Genomic DNA, 18,448 nt, shown 5'->3' on the forward strand with positions numbered 1-18,448 from the left:
GCGAGTCATTATACCCTTTGATGGACTCCCTATGATGAGATCTTGTGGATGATCTTGTAGTAGAGGTGTATTTCTTCTATTGACCACTTGAGGGCGAGGTTGTGGAGCATCAACATCTTGTGCTTGTACCACCATTTGATCATGGGAGACATGAGTGTCTTCATTTTCTACTCTCCCATCTTTTTCACCATCTTGTGGCACACTTGATGAAGGTGGATCAATCACTTGTACATCATCTTCATCATCTTTAGGCTTGATGTCTCCAACCAGAATGTTCTTCATAGCCTCCCTCAATGGTTCATCACCTACATCATCAAGATTCTCATGTGCTCCTTGGGAGCCGTTAGATTCATCAAATTCCACATCATATGTTTTTTCAACCAAGTCAGTGGCATGATTAAATACTCTATATGCTTTGGACTTTGATGAGTAACCAACAAGAAAACCAATATCACAACGTCTTTGAAACTTCCCTAGGTGTTGCCGCTTTTTGTAGATGTAGCATTTGCAACCAAACACCCTAAAGAAGGAGACGTCTGGCTTCTTCTCATGGAGCAACTCATAAGGTGTCTTGCCAAGGAACTTTTAAAGGAATAGGCGGTTGGATACATAGCATGCGGTGTTGATAGCTTCCGCCCATAAAGCTTCGGGGGTGTTGTACTCATCAAGCATTGTTCTTGCAAGAGTGATCAATGTTCGGTTCTTCCTCTCAACTACACCATTTTGTTGAGGAGTATATGTTGCAGAGACCTCATGTTTGATTCCAACTTCATCACAATAAGCTTCTATATTTGTGTTGTCAAATTCTTTGCCGTTGTCACTTCTTATCTTCTTGAGCTTCACTTCAAATTCATTTTGGGCTCTCTTGGCAAACTTCTTGAAGCAAGATGCAACTTCGGATTTATCATGAAGGAAGAATACCCATGTATACCTTGAATAGTCATCAACAATCACAAGACAATAAAGATTTCCTCCCAAACTCTTGTATGTTGTTGGTCCAAATAAATCCATGTGAAGGAGTTCTAGCACTCTTGTGGTTGACATGAAAGCTTTGGTTGAATGAGTATTTGCAACTTGTTTGCCGGCTTGACATGCACTACAAGGCTTGTCCTTCACAAACTTCACATCCTTCAACCCTCTCACCAAATCATTCTTCATTAGCTTCTTGAGTGAGCTCATCCCAACATGAGAAAGTCTTCTATGCCATAGCCACCCAAGTGTTGTTTTGGTGAATAGGCAAGTCTTCAAGTTTACATCTTCGGAGGTGAAGTCCACTAGATATAGGTTGTTGTATCTAAATCCTTTGAATATCACTTGTTCATCATCCTTCTTAGATACAACAACTTCCTTCTCGGTAAACAAGCATTGGAAGTCAAGATCACACAATTGTCCAATGGATAGCAAGTTGAAGCTTAATGAAGCAACATATAGCACATTTGAGATAGAATGATCATTTGATATTGCCACTTTGCCCAATCCTTTAATCTTGCCCTTTGAGTTATCTCCAAATGTGATTATTTCTTTCTTCATCTAGTGAGGTGAACATACGAGGATCACCGGTCATATGTTGTGTGCAACCACTATCAATAACCCAATGACTTCCACCGGTCTTGTAGTTCACCTACACATAAGAGATCAAGCTTTAGGAACCCAAACTTGTTGAGGGCCCTTCACCTTCTCAACAAGTGACTTTGTAACCCAAATTTTCTTAGGCCTATTCTTGTTGGGAGGTCCTAAGAACATGACTTTCATTTTCCACTAGAATCCTTTCTAAGCATGTAGTGAGCATTGAAGGTAAAAGGTCTAGCATGCTTGGGCAAGGGTTGTGGTGGTGGAGTTTTGCACTCATGAGCAAAGTGGCCTTCTTGTCCACACTCAAAGCATCTCTTTGGCTTTGGCTTTTGTTGTTGTTGAGCTTGAGCCTTCTTCTCTTTGTTTGCCATGTACCCAATGCCACTTCTATCCATCTTCATGATGGTGTTCATAAGTAGCTCACTTTGAAGATGCTTGCCTCTAGTGAACTTGCTCAATCCAATCTTGAGATGCTCTTTCTTCAACTTGAGCTTCTTGTTCTCTTCCTTAAGATCATCATTATTTTTCTCTTCCTTGAGCTTCTTGTTTTCTTCTTTGAGCTTCTCATTCTCAAGCATCAACTCACCATCATGATCAAGAGTTTCTAGCACAATGGTGTTGTGGCTTTTGATCTCTTCAAGATCTTTCTTGAGCTTTGCATTGTCATTCTTGAGCTTGACAAACTCAGCATAATCATTGGCCTCAACCACTTGCTTGCCCTTGCTACTAGAACTTTGCTCAATACTCTCAATGATCAAATCATCACATGATGTAGCTATATCAATCTTAACAACTTTGTTAGTAGCATCATGTGGCTCATTGGATAAAAATTCTTAAGCAATGACAAGACTATCATGATTAATCTTAAGAGTAGTATATTCTTCTTTTAGCTTGTTGTGGCTAGTGATGAGCTCTTTGTGCACCCACTCAAGTTTATCATGTTTATCTTTAAGCTCTTTCTTAGAAGATTTGAGCTCCTTGAGTTTGGATAACATAGCATCATTTGCTTCTCTAAGCTCAACACTAGCCTTTTTGGCTATATCACATTTTGCTAAAAGTGAATCATTCTTAGCTTCTAGCTTTTCATTCTTAGCTCTAGTCTTTATAATGATCTTAGTGTATTGTTTGAGCAATCTAGTAAGATCATCATAAGAAGGTGATTCATATTCATCATCATCACTATCGCTATCATCATTACTAGCATGTTCATCACCACTACTATCATCATCATTTGTTACCTTGCGTTCACCCTTGGCCATAAGTCATAGGTGTGTAGAGGATGATGGCGGTGGTGGCGGTGAAGATGATGAAGAGTCAATAACAATAGCGGCCACCTTCTCGTTGTCACTATCATCATCGGATGATCCACTAGATGAATCAATGTCCGTGAGCCAATCACTGATGATGTATGCCTTTCCACTCTTCTTTTTCTTGTGGAAGTCCTTCTTCTTGCCATCTCTCTTCTTATATGGCTTGTCTTTCTTCTTCTCATCTTCATCACTTGAGTCATCTTTTTTGCCCTTGTTCTTGTTCTTGAACTTGTCTTTCTTGGGCTTTGTGCATTGGTGAGCTAGATGACCAAGTTCTCCACAATTGTAGCAATCCATCTCGGAGATTGGCTTCCTTCTAGAGCTTGTGAAGAACTTCTTCTTGCCATCGAACTTGATGCCACTCTTGTTGAGCTTCTTTAGCATCTTGGCGGTTTTCTTCACCATGAGAGCAAGGCTTGCATCATCAAATTCATCATCACTTGAGCTCTCATACTCAAGCCTTGCTTTGCCCTTTTCTTGGCTAGCTTTGAATGCTAAATCTTTTTCTTTCTTCTTTGTAGAGGATGAGCCATCTTGAGGTGTGATGTGCATGTACATCTCATGAGCATTGATCTTTCCCAAGATTTGTGTCAGTGTAGCGGTGGAAAGATCACCTTGATGTAGCACGGTCACAATATGCCCATATTTGTCAATGGGGAGGACACTCAAGATCTTTCTTACAACATCGGATGGTTGCATTTGAGTGAGTCCAAGCCCATTGACTTCCTCTACAAGAACATTCAAACGTGAATACATTTCATTAGCACATTCTTTAGAAAGTATTTCAAAAGAGTTAAGCTTTTTCATGACAAGATGATAGCGTTCCTCATGCTCACTCTTTGTTCCCTCATAGAGCACACAAACGTCTGACCATAGTGCATGGGCGTCTTTGTGGTTCCTCATCCGGTTGAACACATCTTTACAAAGGCCTCTAAATATGGTGTTTCTAGCCTTTGCATTCCATTTTTCATAATTCAACTCATCGCCTAGTGGGTGTGCGGCATCCCGAGGTTTTGGGAAACCTTGTGAGGCGGCTCTAAGTATTCCAACATCTAGAGCTTCTAGATACGTCTCCATGTGGATTTTCTAATATGGAAAGTCATCCCCCTCGAAGATAGGAGGAGGTCCATCCCTGTGAGACATCTTTCACTAGGCGGTTAAGCCTAAATACGTGAGCACGAAGCTCCGATACCAATTGAAAGGATCAAGATGCCCAAGAGGGGGGTGAATTGGGCTAATTCTAAATTTCTTTGCAATAATTAAATCCTATGGTTAGCCCAATTAACCCCTTTGCCTAGAAAGTGTTTCTAATTGTTCTACTGCACAAAAGACTTGTAACCTATATTCCAATCCTACTCTAGCATGGCAATTCTAAGAATGTAAATGACAAGAATTAAATTACTCAAAGTAAATGCTCAAAGTAAAGAGAGGAGGAGGAACACGGCGAAGTTTTACCGAGGTATCCGAGAGTCGCCACTCCCCACTAGTCCTCATTGGAGCACCCGCGCAAGGGTGTAGCTCCCCCTTGATCCGCGCAAGGATCAAGTGCTCTCTATGGGTTGATTCTTCGACACTCCGTTGCGGTGAATCACCCACAACCGTTCACAACTTGAGTTGGGTCATCCACAAGCTCTTCAGATGATCACCAAGCTCCCAATCACCACCAAGCCGTCTAGGTGATGGCGATCACCAAGAGTAACAAGCATGAACTCTCACTTGACCACGACAAGCTTAATGAGAAGGGCGGATGCACACTTTGCTACTCTTGATCTCACTAATGAGGGCTCTCTTTGGGATTCTCAAATCTCAATCACCTCACTAGAACCTTGCTCTTCTTGGCACTCTCAAACGTATTTCTCAGCTATTGGAATGAGCAAAAGTACCCCCACACACGAATGGAGGTGGTATTTATAACATGGGCTGAAAAACGAACCATTATGTGCCTCTGCGGGGTGACCAGACGCTCCAGTCATGATGACCGGATGCTCCGGTCAGTACACCCTGAACTCCCATGTTTAAAGTGTGACCGGATGCTGGCCAGCGTCCGATTAGCACTGGCCGGACACGTTCGGTTGTGATTTTCCCTCTCTAGAACCTTACTGGAGTCAATCGGACGCTGGCTCTCAACGTCCGATCACTTCACCTCTTAGCGTCCGGTAGTGCCAGACGATTTCACCTTGGTCAAATGAACTGACCGGACTCTGCGCCAGCGTACGGTCAACCCGGAAGCAGCGTCCGGTCAGTATTTGACCCTCCATTCACTTCCAACTCTCGATCATACGTGAATGAAGTTTGCTCCATTGGATCTAAGGGCTATTTTGGAGCTACCTATTGCTAGTTTTAACAAGTCTGCACCACATCTAACTCACTAGACTCACCTAGGTCAAGCTATCCGTCCATACCCCCTTAATAGTACGACCAAAGGAAAAACAAAGTCCTAAACTACTCTAAGTGTCTCTTCAACTCCAAACGACACTTAGAACTAGTCCATCCTTAACCTTGTCGTCCATCCTTTGAAAACTAAAACGATTTCCATCGTAGGGGCATGACCACCATGATTGTCCAATCGATCTCCATTACCATGACCTAACTTAAATTGCCTCCGCAAAACACACGTTAGTCATAGTAATCATGTATTGTCATTAATCACCGAAACCCAACTAGGGGCCTAGATGCTTTCAATGCGGATACTACTTGAACAAGCTTAAATAAAACACAGAACATGTTGCAAGTAATATGTGAATATACTAAAAAATAATTGTAGCATAACCCATTAATATTATATGAATGTTTAAAAATATTCCATAAAACATCATATTTATACTACGTGAATATCACATGTATATTGAAATATAGGAAATAAAAACATAAAACACAAAAATGAAAATAAAATAGTTCAAATAATTAACTAGAGCAAAATAAAGAAGAACACGGTAAATTCAAAATTAATAACAAATGCTACAAAATATATAAAAGAACAAAATGGATGAAAATAATAAAAGAACAAAACATAAGGGAAACACAAAAAAAAAATGGAGAAACCATGTAATAGATCAAAGTTAAAAAAACTTCACATGGATAATGATCGAACATCCAAGAGTATACCGCAAATCATCCCATGTGTACTATGTGAATAATCAAAGATATATAGTGGAACATCTCATAATACAACATGGAACATCTTAGAATACTACTTGGAACATTTCATTGATAGAGTGAATAAATGAAAATACATAGCATCATAAATATATACTACATGAATATCATATGTATCTCATAAAATACCGAAACTAAAAAGGAAAAATAACTAGAATGAAATAAAAATAATAAAAAGTATGAATACAAAAAGAAATGAAAATAAGAAAATCTATAGAAAGTAGAAAATAAAAGAGAAAGAAAATAGAATAAAAGAAAGAATAAAAAGGAATTTTAAAATAAATAAAGGAAAAATTAATTAAAATAAAAGAGAAAAAAGAAAAAGATAAAGAAAATGAGAAGGAGAATAAAAGACCATCGAGAACAAAAAATGAGAAAATGAAAACCAAAGAAAAGAAAAGGAAAAGAAAGAGAAAAACAAATAGAAGCGTCGAAGAAATGAAGAACAAGAGAAAAAACATAAAAAAGAAAAGAATAAGAAAGAAGAAAAGAAAACAATCCACCAGCGGAGAGAACGAACACGAACGCATGTGGTATGGCCTCGCACGGCAGAAACAATCCACCGGAGAAAAAATAATCTATATCTATATCTATACCTAATAATAAAGAGACAAAATTTCTGCGGTGATTTTCGTCGTGATTTTGGTCTAGCCTATCCATCTCACGTTATATATTATATCATGGATTAAACTGAACCACTCTCCGCGTTGTGTCCATTCTGTGTCTCCACTTCTCGGTGACTCTACAGAACAAAACCAACAAGGATATGCATCCCTCATGTAAGGAATTCCATAACAAAACCAACTTGGATACACGTGCCTCAGGCAAGTAACTCAATCGAAGTCGAATAATCCAAATAGAAATAGAATAGAAATCGAGAAAACAACCATCATAAATTACGTGATGCACCAACAAAAAAACCAAACAAAAAAATTTGATCAGACTGTGGGTGCAGGGAAAGATTTGTCGGCGGAAAACGAATCGACATCTCGATGTGATACAACCCTTTCTATTTTCGTTGGGAAAGAACAGCGAAGTCCATCGGAACCCTCCAACGAAGAAATAAGAGGAGAGCAAAGCGTCCACCCGCCCTTTCCTTTGAAAATCCTATTCCTATCAATTTAGCTGCATAGGCAATATGACGTTACTACGAATAAGGTGGTGTTTGGATCCAGTGACTAAAATTTAGGAGGTGTGTTGGGAGGATGTTGCATGTGGTGTTCGGATACTAATAAAAAAATAAATTACATAATCCGTCAGTACTCCACGAGGCGAATTTTTAAGCCTAATTAATCCGTCATTAGCACATGTTTACTGTAGCACCACATTGTCAAATCATGGACTAATTAGGCTTAAAAGATTCGTCTCGCAAATTAGTCGTAAACTATGCAACTAGTTTCGTAATTAGTCTATATTTAATACTCTATGCATGTGTTTAAACATTCGATGGGATAGCAACTAAAATTTAGGAGGGCAACCAAACACCACCTAAATGACGAGCGAACCCTCGAAAACCGAATCGGGAGTATCCACTTGAACAGATGGGAAACACAAAGCTAGCTTTCCTACTAGCCTGCCCTGCGGGGGTAGCTATCTCACCTACAGCTCTGGGCTTGCTTGTCCTCCGGGGGTACTCCGATATAGTTCCCTCCTCCCAGGAAGTGAGGAAACCATATCTGTATTGCCCTGACTTCTGCTATAGCCTATCTTCCTAGCTTGCTTGCTTACCCTCACGTCCAATCTCGGTCTCTCTGTTCATTGATTCATTGGCTATAAGAGATAAAAGGAATCCAGGACAGTCATCAGTCACACAACCTCTTCTTGTAATGCCTGTACAAAATAACTTATGAAGAGGATTTAATAGTCTCAAAATCTTCTAAGCAAGTTGGCACAGCGCTTTCAATCAATCTCGGTCATCTGGTCTGTTGTTCACTATGACAACAGTCGCGACCAACTATTAAGATCCTCGCGACTATGTCAGGGCGGTTCGCTCTGCTCTCTCGTGGTCTCTACTGTAATCAAAAGACTAAAGGCCCCTACGGAAGATGAAAAAGCTAGGCGAGGACTAAAGCTTTTGGATCCACTGAGGATTAACTAAGGCTCGATCTAGTCTGCCGATGATGTGCATATAAGAGAAGGGGGAAGGACCTTTACTTTCTCCCTGACGAATGCGTGTGCCGGACTGCCCGATGATGTGCATATAAGGGAAGGGGGAAGGACCTTTACTTTCTCCCTGACGGATGCGTGTGCCGGACTGCCGGCCGCTTCCCCTTCGTCAACGCCCAAGGCAATAAACTTAACTATCTAAGCCGTCAATGCCACGTCGTCGCCCCGCAGCGGCCCCACCAGCCGCCGCAGGCACGTCCACGCCGCCGATGCTGCTCCCGCGCTCCATTGACCCGCTGAGGCCTCGCCTGTGTGCACCACCGAGAAGCCGCGGCGACCCATCCGGACGCCGCCCCCACCGGCACCCGCCTGCTCACGTGCGTCCGCGCCACCCCCACCGGCCACCGCCGAGGAGCCGCCTGGCGCCCCTGAACTCTCCCCGCGCGAGCACGCCCCTGCCACAAAGGACTCGCGTCGCCGTCGTGCATAGGCGAGAGCAGGAAGGAAAGGAGAGGACGACGGAAGTGCAACCTGGGAATAGTACTTGGTAACTTGGCGTAATGGGTTCGGTTGACATGTTAAAGCAAAGCTGAAGCCGATATCGTTTAAAAAAAAACGGAAGCCGATATACACTCCAGTGGTGCCCACCTACGTGAGTTGAACTGGACAAATGAAGACTCGTGGCGAAATGCGTGCGAGCAAAAAAAAAAAAAACCCGTCCTGTGTTGTGTATGCCTCACCTTCCCTTCATTTCCTCTTTTTTCATTTTTTTAAATTTCAAACCTGTATGCTCATGATTTTTGATCGGTCGTACCTGGATTATATTATTAGATGAGTCCTAATCATGTTTTGTGGATAATAAAATAACCATACTCATTTTGCGTGTCACCATCCTGCTTCAACATTTAGTTTTTCCAATAATTAACATTAGTCATAAGTTAAGTTAGCGCCTGAGTTCTTCGCTAAATTGTAAGGATTTATCCCTGGTTGCAACACACGAGCATATTTTCTAGTAATAAAAAAAGATAAAAGAAGGAGCTAGGCCAGCCACAAAGTCATATGGCCGTTCATATGAACTGTGGATCTTGGAAGAAGGCTACCTCTAAGTTATTCCAGTGGTCAATCAGATGACCAGTTGAGAGAAATGGCTCTGCAATTTTACTTGGATGACTACAAAGCGTAATGCATTGCTGGAAGATTATGAAGGACGAACCCAGGTGGCTTGCAATTCTGGATGAACTAGAGAATTCAAACAAAAGGAAGTTGGATGATGAGGGGGGAGCAGCAGACAACATGAAAAATCTTGAAAGGCAGTACTGAAAAGGAACGCCCTATAGGGACAAAAGAAGCAAAGAAACAACGCATGGGCAAAGGAAAAAGCAAGGCCGAGGACACCGGATTGGATGAAGAAATGAAGAGGTACATGGATATTCAAGTTGCAGCTACCAAACGACATGATGATTTTTTAGGCCTAATTTGGAAACTCCAACCCCTCCGGGATCCCGGACTTTTCCCTGGGTGGGTAATGCATGGGGATATTATTTTAATTATCATCTTAGTTCTTAGTGAGGGTTTTCCATCCCTGGGTTTTGTTTCCCCTTCCTTCCAAAAGGGCCCTTAGAGACCCAACAACGTGTTTCTGATGCAAAAGGTCGAGGCAGCCTTGCTGGAATCATACACGGCTTTGATGAGCATGGATGCTAGTGGCATGGACGAGGAGATGAAGGCTGAGCACAAGCTAGGCTTGAAGATTCTCAGGGAGAAGCTGGTTGGCCACACTCTAATTAAGAGAGATAAGGTATTTTCTCTCTCTAATTTTCGAGATAATTATTAAGCAGTCAAATGTGTAGTTAAATGCACTTCAAATAATTACTAGGAAGTCAGATTACTAGGCTGTCAAATAATAACTAGGCAGTCAACATGTAGTCAGATTACTAGGAAGTCAGATTACCATGCGGTCAAATAATAACTATGCAGTCAGCTTACACTACCAACAAATAATTACTCCCAAGCCAAACTTCTATGCAAGCGTTACTAGCAGGGTTGCTGGTTGCATTTGGAAGAGTAAGGTTCCACTGAAGATCAAATTCTTTTTATGGCAAATGTTTAATAATAAGCTTCAAGTGGCAGTAAATTTAGCAAAAGGGGGCTGGAAAGGGTGTATTTTCTGTGTTTGTGTGGATGCTTAGAATCCATTGATTATATCTTCTTTAAATGCCATCTGGCAGAACTAACCTGGGGCATCTTCAAGGAAATCTTCCATCTGGAAGCTTATCCTAATTCCTTAGAAGAGTTCTGTAGCACATGGCTGAAGGGCAAGGGAGCCTTTCCAACAAGATTGATCATGTACATCTTTGCAGGATTTGCTTGGGCGTTGTGGATTACCAGAAATAAAATGGCCATTGATAAGAAGTTTCCCAAGGCCCCAACTGATGTTATATACACTGCTTTATCCTTTCTGCAGAAATGGTGCGCCAAGCTTAAGGAGAAGGACCAAGAATGCATTCTTCAAGTGAGAAACTCAATGATGAGCTGGCTCAAGAACTTCAAGCCTAGTACTCTGCTTATGTCGGATGTGTTTGAGATTTAGTTCCTTTAGACTGAGTATGAGTTTGAGAGAGTTTGTTTTGCTTTCCCTGTAATCTCCGTTATGTTGCTTTCTAAAAACCTGAGGTTAATCCTCTTTTGGCTTTCTTTCTCCTTACCGTGGGGAGCGGTACCACTTGCGTGATTATAGAGAAGGTGGTGTCCTCACCACAAGAGCGGTTTAATTACTTGCACTCATCATTGAGAAATGTTATCGAGAGATGTTTTGGTGTCCTGTTTTCCTATTCTCAGGGACATGCCCTATTTCTAGTGGAAGCTGAAGGATATTGCACTTGCCTGCTGTGTTATCAAAAATTTTATTAGAGCGGAACCACTAGCTCGTGATAATTTGTTTTCCGAAGATGCGCGCGACCTTATTTTTTATGATTCGAATGGAGTTGAAGGAGCCAGTCACATCATCAGAGCATGAGGTGGAATGTGTGAGTTCGGTTGATCTCCATCGCAAGAATCGTTTTTGATATATATGGCTCTGCTCCTCTATTCCATATAGTCCAGAGCTATATTCCATCTATCTAGCCTTATCACCAAACATGTCGGATTAGTCCGATGATTCCATAGACCCAGCCGATATATACACTGAAGAAGAGTTCTTAGCTGAGCAAAATATCCTTGATTCTTTTGGTGCCCAGTGGCGGACCCAGCGGGTAGTCCAGGTAGGCCCGGGACTACCCGCCGCCGGGCAGCTCGCCAAGGACTCCAGGGCCGCATCCATGGCCGCCCATGGCCGACCTCCTTCCACCCCTGATCTCCGCCACGAACTTGCCCCACGGGCGCTGCCTGACGCCTCTGTAGTGCTTGCCCCTGGCCACGGCTGCCGCGGCCTCCTCCCGCCTGGGCGTGGCGGCCGCCTCGCCGCCCTCGCTGCTGGGCGTCAGCGGCTCCGCCAGGTCCAGGAAGCCGCCGAAGCAGGAGGAGCCGTCGTAGGAGTAGGAGTAGGAGTAGGCCGAGTCGTCGGGGGACCTCGCCGGCTCGGGCTTCACGTGCGCGAAGGAGCCGTCGGGCAGCCAGCCGTAGGCGAAGGCGTCCTGCAGCGCCCCGAACACCACCATGTCATCGGCGTCGTCGGTGCGGAACGGGAGCGAGCCGCTCCACCGGTCCGCCACCAGGCTCCCGAAGCTCTCGTCGGCCGGCCGCTCCGCCGCTGGCTCCTCCAGGAGATGCTGCCGGATGGTGTCCAGCACCAACGCCTCCGAGGCCGGGTTCAGCAGCATCCTGGAATCGAGTTCTGTCTCTCGGTTTGGTTTGTGAGCTGATGACGAAACTGAAGGAGGGAGTGAGCTGTGTGTGTGTCGAATGGGAATGGAAGAAGTGATCGAGTTGAACGGCGAGGGCTGGGCCGGGGGCCGGTTTATATAGGCGGAGGCGGGTTCACACCGGCGTCGCGGTTCGTTGAACTTTCCTAACCTGGAGCCACGTGACGGAATGGGGTTTTTCCGGGTAATAAAAAAAAAGCAGCGGTCGAGGCCCAGTTAGGCGACGCTAATGCTAGTGCTAGTGATTGCAATCTATCTAGTCGAGTAGTTTACGGGGAGGGGGGCAGGGGGCTGGCTCCGCGCGGTGCTCGGTCCGCGGACTTGGTCGCGTGGGGCGGCCTCGTCGCACGGGCACCGACGATGGCGAGAGGTAGGGGAAGAGCCTGATAGGTAGGCCCGCTGGACAGTGACTGAGCGAGAGAAGGGCTTGGGCTGATTGGATCTATAGTCACTGAACTTTTTTTAGATTTTATTGCAACTTTTTTAGTGAGTGAACTTTTTTAGATTTTATTGCAATTTTTTTGGTCTGCGAATTTTTTCAGATTTTATTGTATTGTGTTGAAAATTTTTGATTAGGACTACCCTCGTTTCAAATCCTGGGTCCGCCACTGTTGGTGCCGGGTTGAAGCAAAGATCAGAGCCAAAATGGAAGCTGGTGCATCTAGTCGTCGAAGTGGATCAAGAAGGTACATCAATAGGAATCGTGAGCATGCACAACTTATGGCTGATTATTTTGATGAAAATCCTCTCTACTCTGGTGCAATGTTCGATTTCGGATGAGATGGCATGTCTTTTTAAGAATAGTGAACGCTCTAGGTGGTTGGTCTTCCTATTTTACTCAAAGGGTAGATTGCACTGGACGCCTAGGGCTCTCACCATTGCAGAAGTGCACAGCAGTCATCCGTATGCTTGCATACGGGACTGCAGCTAACATGCTTGATGAGTACTTAAAGGTTGCAGAGCGTACTGCACTAGAGTGTTTGGAAAACTTTGTGCAAGGGGTGATTGAGGTATTTGGGGCTAAGTACCTACCACGCCCCACAGTTGAAGATACGGAGCGTTTGCTCCAAGTTGGAGAGTCCCGTGGATTCCCTGGAATGCTAGGCAGCATTGACTGAATTCATTGGCATTAGGAAAATTGTCCAACTGCATGGAAGGGGCAGTATACCACCGGCTGCTATAAAGTCCCAACCCTCATCCTTGAAGCAGTAGCATCGCAAGACCTCCATATTTGGCATGCATTCTTTGGTGTCGCTGGGTCGAACAATGATATCAATGTGTTGAATCAGTCCCCTTTGTTTATTGAAGCGATAAAGGGTGAAGCTCTTCGGGTTCAGTTTTCTGTCAACGGTAGGCAGTACAACACTGGATATTATCTTGCTGATGGAATTTATCAAGAGTGGGCAGCCTTTGTGAAGTCCATAAATTCACCTGAACTAGAGAAACACAAGGTGTATGCAACGCAACAAGAAGCTAAAAGGAAAGATGTAGAGCGTGCTTTTGGGGTACTGCAAGCTCGCTTCAACATCTTGCGTTGTCCAGCACGATCTTGGAACTTGAAGATTCTTCGACAAATCATGTCAGCTTGTGTTATTCTCCATAACATGATAGTTGAAGATGAGAGAAAAATTGCTGAGCCAATTGACCTGAATGTTGTCCCAGGGGCATCAATTGTTCTTCCACCTAAAGTGCAAAAGGCCACTAACAGTGACCCAAGCTTCACTGACATTCGGCTTAGAAATTTTGCTATATCCGTGCTCACTCAGTTCATACCCAACTGAAAGATGATTTAATTGAGCACATTTGGCACCGTTATGGTAGTTGGGAAAATAACTAGTCATTTTTTATGTAAGTTCTTGCAGTCAGTTTTTGTTTTCGTTAGTACAAATAGTTATATACAAATAGCTATGACTGTCCACTGCAATTTTTTTCCTTTTTTGATTGAAATTCACTGCGATTCTTATTGTGTGTGAGCAGCGTGTTTGCTTTCTTTCTGCTACTCTTGTATTTCCGTTCCTCATAGATAGTTATATAGAAATGCTGTGTGGAACAATGAGTTGACTAAGCAACATGCTTTTGTTTGCTATGTCGCGTATTTAAAAGCAGCAACGACGGAAGGCCGTTGCTTGAGTTCAAGCGCCGCACGTCTTTTGGTTGTCTAGTTTTTTAGTAACACAGTACCTTGTATTAGTACCCTAGGATGGTCCGGCCTCAGGCTGCTCCTTCTAGACCTGCTAGGGCGCTCGCTGAAGCATGAAATTCGTATGTTTTAACTCTTCTATCTTAATTTAAAAATACGCAAATCTTTTGCGTATTCTAGAGAAAACAAAACATCAGGATACCTGACAGGCTGGCATACATACTGATATCCCCTGTACCCTGATAAGAGCCAATACATCACTTCTTTTTTTTCTTCTTCTCACCAGTTGTGCATAGTCCATATCTGACGTCTATTTCTCCATTTGCCGTATTTTTTCTCTAAACCGCGCTTAAGGAGCACGTTTTTCATTAAGAGGGTAGCAACACAGGTACACAATGCAAGCCATGGCTTGCCCACTGAAGGAATAACAGAAAATAAACGAAAAAGCAGACGCTAGCAAGACAGAGGCTGCTATTACACAGTTACAATTTGCGACTACAGAGTCAACCTCATCTAGTCACCTAGAGAGCAATAGAAGGCAACTGCTGTGGTTGACGGGGAAACCTCCAGCATGAACAGCCTGTTGTAGCCATCAACTGGAAAAAGCGCATTGGTAGCCGCTCCCGTCCTTTGTGAGATCACCGGGTCCATCCATGACTCCGTAGGCGACGGCGTATTCCCTCGGTGGCTCCACGCGTGAGAAGCAACAGAATTTATTAGGGGCGAACCCCGATGAGAGTCGCGAGTGCGATTCCTGGAAATCGAACTCGCGTCGGCTGCACGCCCACCAGCTATGCTAGCCATCCGAGCGCTGCTCGGTTCTCATCATACCCAGATAGTTACTATGACCTCCCTACACAAAATTTACCAAACCAGTTTTGATGACCGTAAACAATGGTTCTGAAGCCCAATTGGTCTGTAAAAACCCATAAACTAGTCAAAATTCAGGGCAAACCGTACCCTCTCAAATAATTGAATTGCTCTATTCAAGTTGCAGCAATGCATAAGACAATGCTGTGCTCTGATGACCGTAAACCATGGGGTTTTGGATTCGACATGGCCACCTACTGTGGTGAAACAGGATGCTGCCACACTTACAAGCATGGGTTCTTTTACCACCAGTAGCAAGCCGAACACTCCAATCTTTTACCTCTCGGCTCCTGGCCTGAAGGAGCAGATTTGACCTCCGGGCCTAAAGAAACACAACCTGAACACTGAAGCACTGATGTACACATACGCACAAGTTAATGACCCCAACAGGTAGCACGAGATTCATAACAAGTTCACAACATCAACATTGCAGAATCAAGTCCAATGTTCTTACACATACCATGCGTCGATCCAGATACAGCCAGATAATTGAGTGTCTGACGTGTCTCACAGTTTGCATAGGCACAGCAACCACCACAACCCCCAAAAAGAGACCAGCACTGACTAGACAGACAAATACATATGAAGTTAACATCGACCATAGGAGCAATTAATCGCCGTACAATGGTCAGAAACAATACCTTCACTTAGTCCCTCTTTTCAGTAGCATCCTGGAATATGATATGCAGGATACCAATGATTAACACGTGACCGAGACTACTGATGTAACTCATCGCATCAATTAGCCACTCCGTCACATCAATCAACTTGGAGCTTGGCCAAACGGGACCTGAGTACTATCATTCTACAGCGATGCCACACAATCAACCAGCACAATGAAGCGCTAACGCATACATGCATCACAAGCCAAATAAGCTCAACTGGTAGCACAAGATTCAATACAACTAAGCTCATAACATGATCACTCTGCGATCAACTCCAATGTTCTTACAGGTACCAAGCATAGATTGAACTACGGTCAGATAATTTAGTGTTTGATCTACTTCATGGATTGCACAGGCACATGACTAGTAACCACCATATTTTCCCGAAAGAGAAGTAGCCAACACACTAAAGCCACAAAACACAGATGAAGTTAACATATGACATAGGGGTAATTAATCACCATAGAATAGGCAGAGACAGCTAGTAATCAGTGCCAGGACTGCATAGTAACACCTTCTCTTTAGTCCCTAGGGAACGTCCATGTCGCAAAAATCATCTCGTGCTTCCAGACCATCGGCAGAGGATGGGAGACCTCTCCAGTCTCCACTCCTCATGTCATAGACACTGACAGAAGTGTTCTCCTCATCAAAGGCATATTGCACAGCATTCTCCATTACATCATCTAAGAAGAAGATTTGATCATTAGACATCCCAAACTGAGAGGCGGACACAGCCCTGGAGCACGGTCGTCCGAGGAAAAGCATCTGGTCATCCCCAAGAGTTGTCACATTCACCCACTGTGAGTGCTCGAAGTCAGCCTCCAGGACCTCAAACTCACTAATCCGTCCAGCAACAACTGTGCCGTCTACCATTCTGCAGCATACCTTCCTGCGTACCATCAGGAGTGCACCACGTGACTAGACTAGGTAGAGCTTCTTTCTGCCCGTAGTGTCGTCTGGCAACCAAGCATCAAACAAATGGTCGGGATCACCCTTGATGACCTGTCCAATTCGAGAGACCTGTGGGTCGCCAGTGCTTGGGTCTTGGCTGATGTTGACGACGAGGAGGTTTTCAGCATCAGCAAGGGCGTAGAGCTTTCCCTGATAGAAAGCCATGTCTTCAAATGCAGCACACGGATCATATGCACGTACATACCATGAGGAAGCCCCTGGCTGGCACATCAGGATCTGACTTGTGTCCAGTGCCAACGAATGCAGCGACGAGGTTTGGTGAGCACATGATCAGCTTGTTTAATGTGGGCACATGCTTGGAGTCCCTGGTGTCCAGCCACGTGACGAAATGTAGGCCATCGGGTGTAACATGCTCCTGATACTTGACGTAATTATCAGCTGCATTCGGTGGACGGAGCCGGACGGAAGACAGAGCAGGGAGCGTCACGGTGGCCCCGGCGAAAGGGTCGACGAAGAAGCAGCCTTTGTCGCGCGGGAAGACGAGCCAAAGCCGGCGCCCTTGTAGCCGAAGCCAGGGAAGCGGAAGGGCTTGCTGTAGGGGAGGCTGTAGAAGGTGCCGTCCGGGAGCGCGAGCAGCGGCAGCGCCGGGGGCAGGGGGAGCTGCCGCACGGCGGCCCGCCACTGCGGGCACACGGCGGCGAAGCGGGTGCGATCCGCGTAGGCCGGGAGGAGGCCAATACCATGCCGGCCAGGTCCCGCGGGATCTCCGACCACGACGCCGGCTGCCCGCTGGTGGGCAGCGTGGCCTCGGCCATCCGATCCGAGTCGATCTCGCAAAGAGGAGCCATCCAAGACGCAAAATTAGCAAAATTAGAATGTAGCTAGTGCTCCATCATCACGGTAAGAGAACGCGTCAGGATCCAAAGGAAACCAGAAGCGGCACATCGCAAGCTCACAGCCAGTGCGCCAAGAGGAAATACGTCGAACACCTCGCGTGCACCTCCATTGCACACGACGAAAGCGACAATGGTGTGGTGATGGGGGTGTGTGCGGAGGAGGAGGAGGAGGAGGAGGGAGAGGCGAGGTAGCCAACGTACCAGAGGTTGACGCGGCGGAGTTTGGTGCGCGGCGGCGATAGCGCAGCTGGAGAGCGCGTGGGAATGTGGAGTCAGGAGTGGAGTGGGAGTGGGGGCAACCTGTTGGACAACAGGACAAGGGAATAAATGCACGCTGGTGATAAAAAAGGACTCGTGGGTTGCGGCGAAACTGTGCCCGTTGGATCTAAACATTGAACAGAGCACAACGTTCGGATGAAATTCGAAATTCATTCAAATTCAATCAAGCTTTCAATAATTTGACAGGTTTTACCGGCCCACTATGGAAACAGTATGCCGAACACTGCACATTACAATGGCACTGATGTTCAACGGACAGCCAACAGCTGTTTGGCCCTTGTCACAGCAGAGGAAAGAGGTTCGTCTGGCTCAACGAGCCCTACTACATCATCATCGAGGAGGAGGCTGTAGTTTTGAGCATCCAAGGCCGTCTCTTCCACCATTATCACCGCTTCCGACATGCTGTGATCCTTGAAGCAGCTTGTGTAACGGGAGTCATATTCCATCATGTTTATGGCTTGCTCCAGTATCACCCTTCTAATCCCAGGGCAACAAGCGCTCGGTTCTATGCTTGCATTCAGTGCATGGACAAGCCGCTTCACAAATATGTCCTTGATACGACCGTATTCTATTTCTCGGAAGAAGTCTTCGGCTCTAAAATGTGCCAATCCATTTTCTTAGTTTCGCTACCGCACAAAGGGAGCCAACAGGAGGATTGACACTAAGGGGATACAGAGAGACG

The 18,448-nt window shown here is 44.9% G+C and overlaps 1 protein-coding gene and 2 pseudogenes across 1 annotated transcript; 1 reads left to right on the forward strand and 2 right to left on the reverse strand.

Annotated features, from left to right (window-relative positions):
• Window positions 1-11,281: 11,281 nt before the first annotated feature.
• Window positions 11,282-13,841, forward strand: LOC136484386 (uncharacterized; annotated as a pseudogene).
• Window positions 11,417-12,068, reverse strand: LOC136483876 (ethylene-responsive transcription factor 2-like). The gene has a single exon (XM_066481020.1). It carries the CDS (start codon window positions 11,960-11,962, stop codon window positions 11,417-11,419), a length of 546 nt encoding a protein of 181 aa, XP_066337117.1. The 5' UTR covers window positions 11,963-12,068.
• A 2,069-nt stretch (window positions 13,842-15,910) lies between the features above and the next one.
• Window positions 15,911-17,775, reverse strand: LOC136482329 (F-box protein At2g26160-like; annotated as a pseudogene).
• Window positions 17,776-18,448: the final 673 nt, after the last annotated feature.

Source organism: Miscanthus floridulus, chromosome 9 (assembly GCF_019320115.1).
Source record: "Miscanthus floridulus cultivar M001 chromosome 9, ASM1932011v1, whole genome shotgun sequence".
In the NCBI taxonomy this organism is placed as follows: domain Eukaryota; kingdom Viridiplantae; phylum Streptophyta; class Magnoliopsida; order Poales; family Poaceae; genus Miscanthus; species Miscanthus floridulus.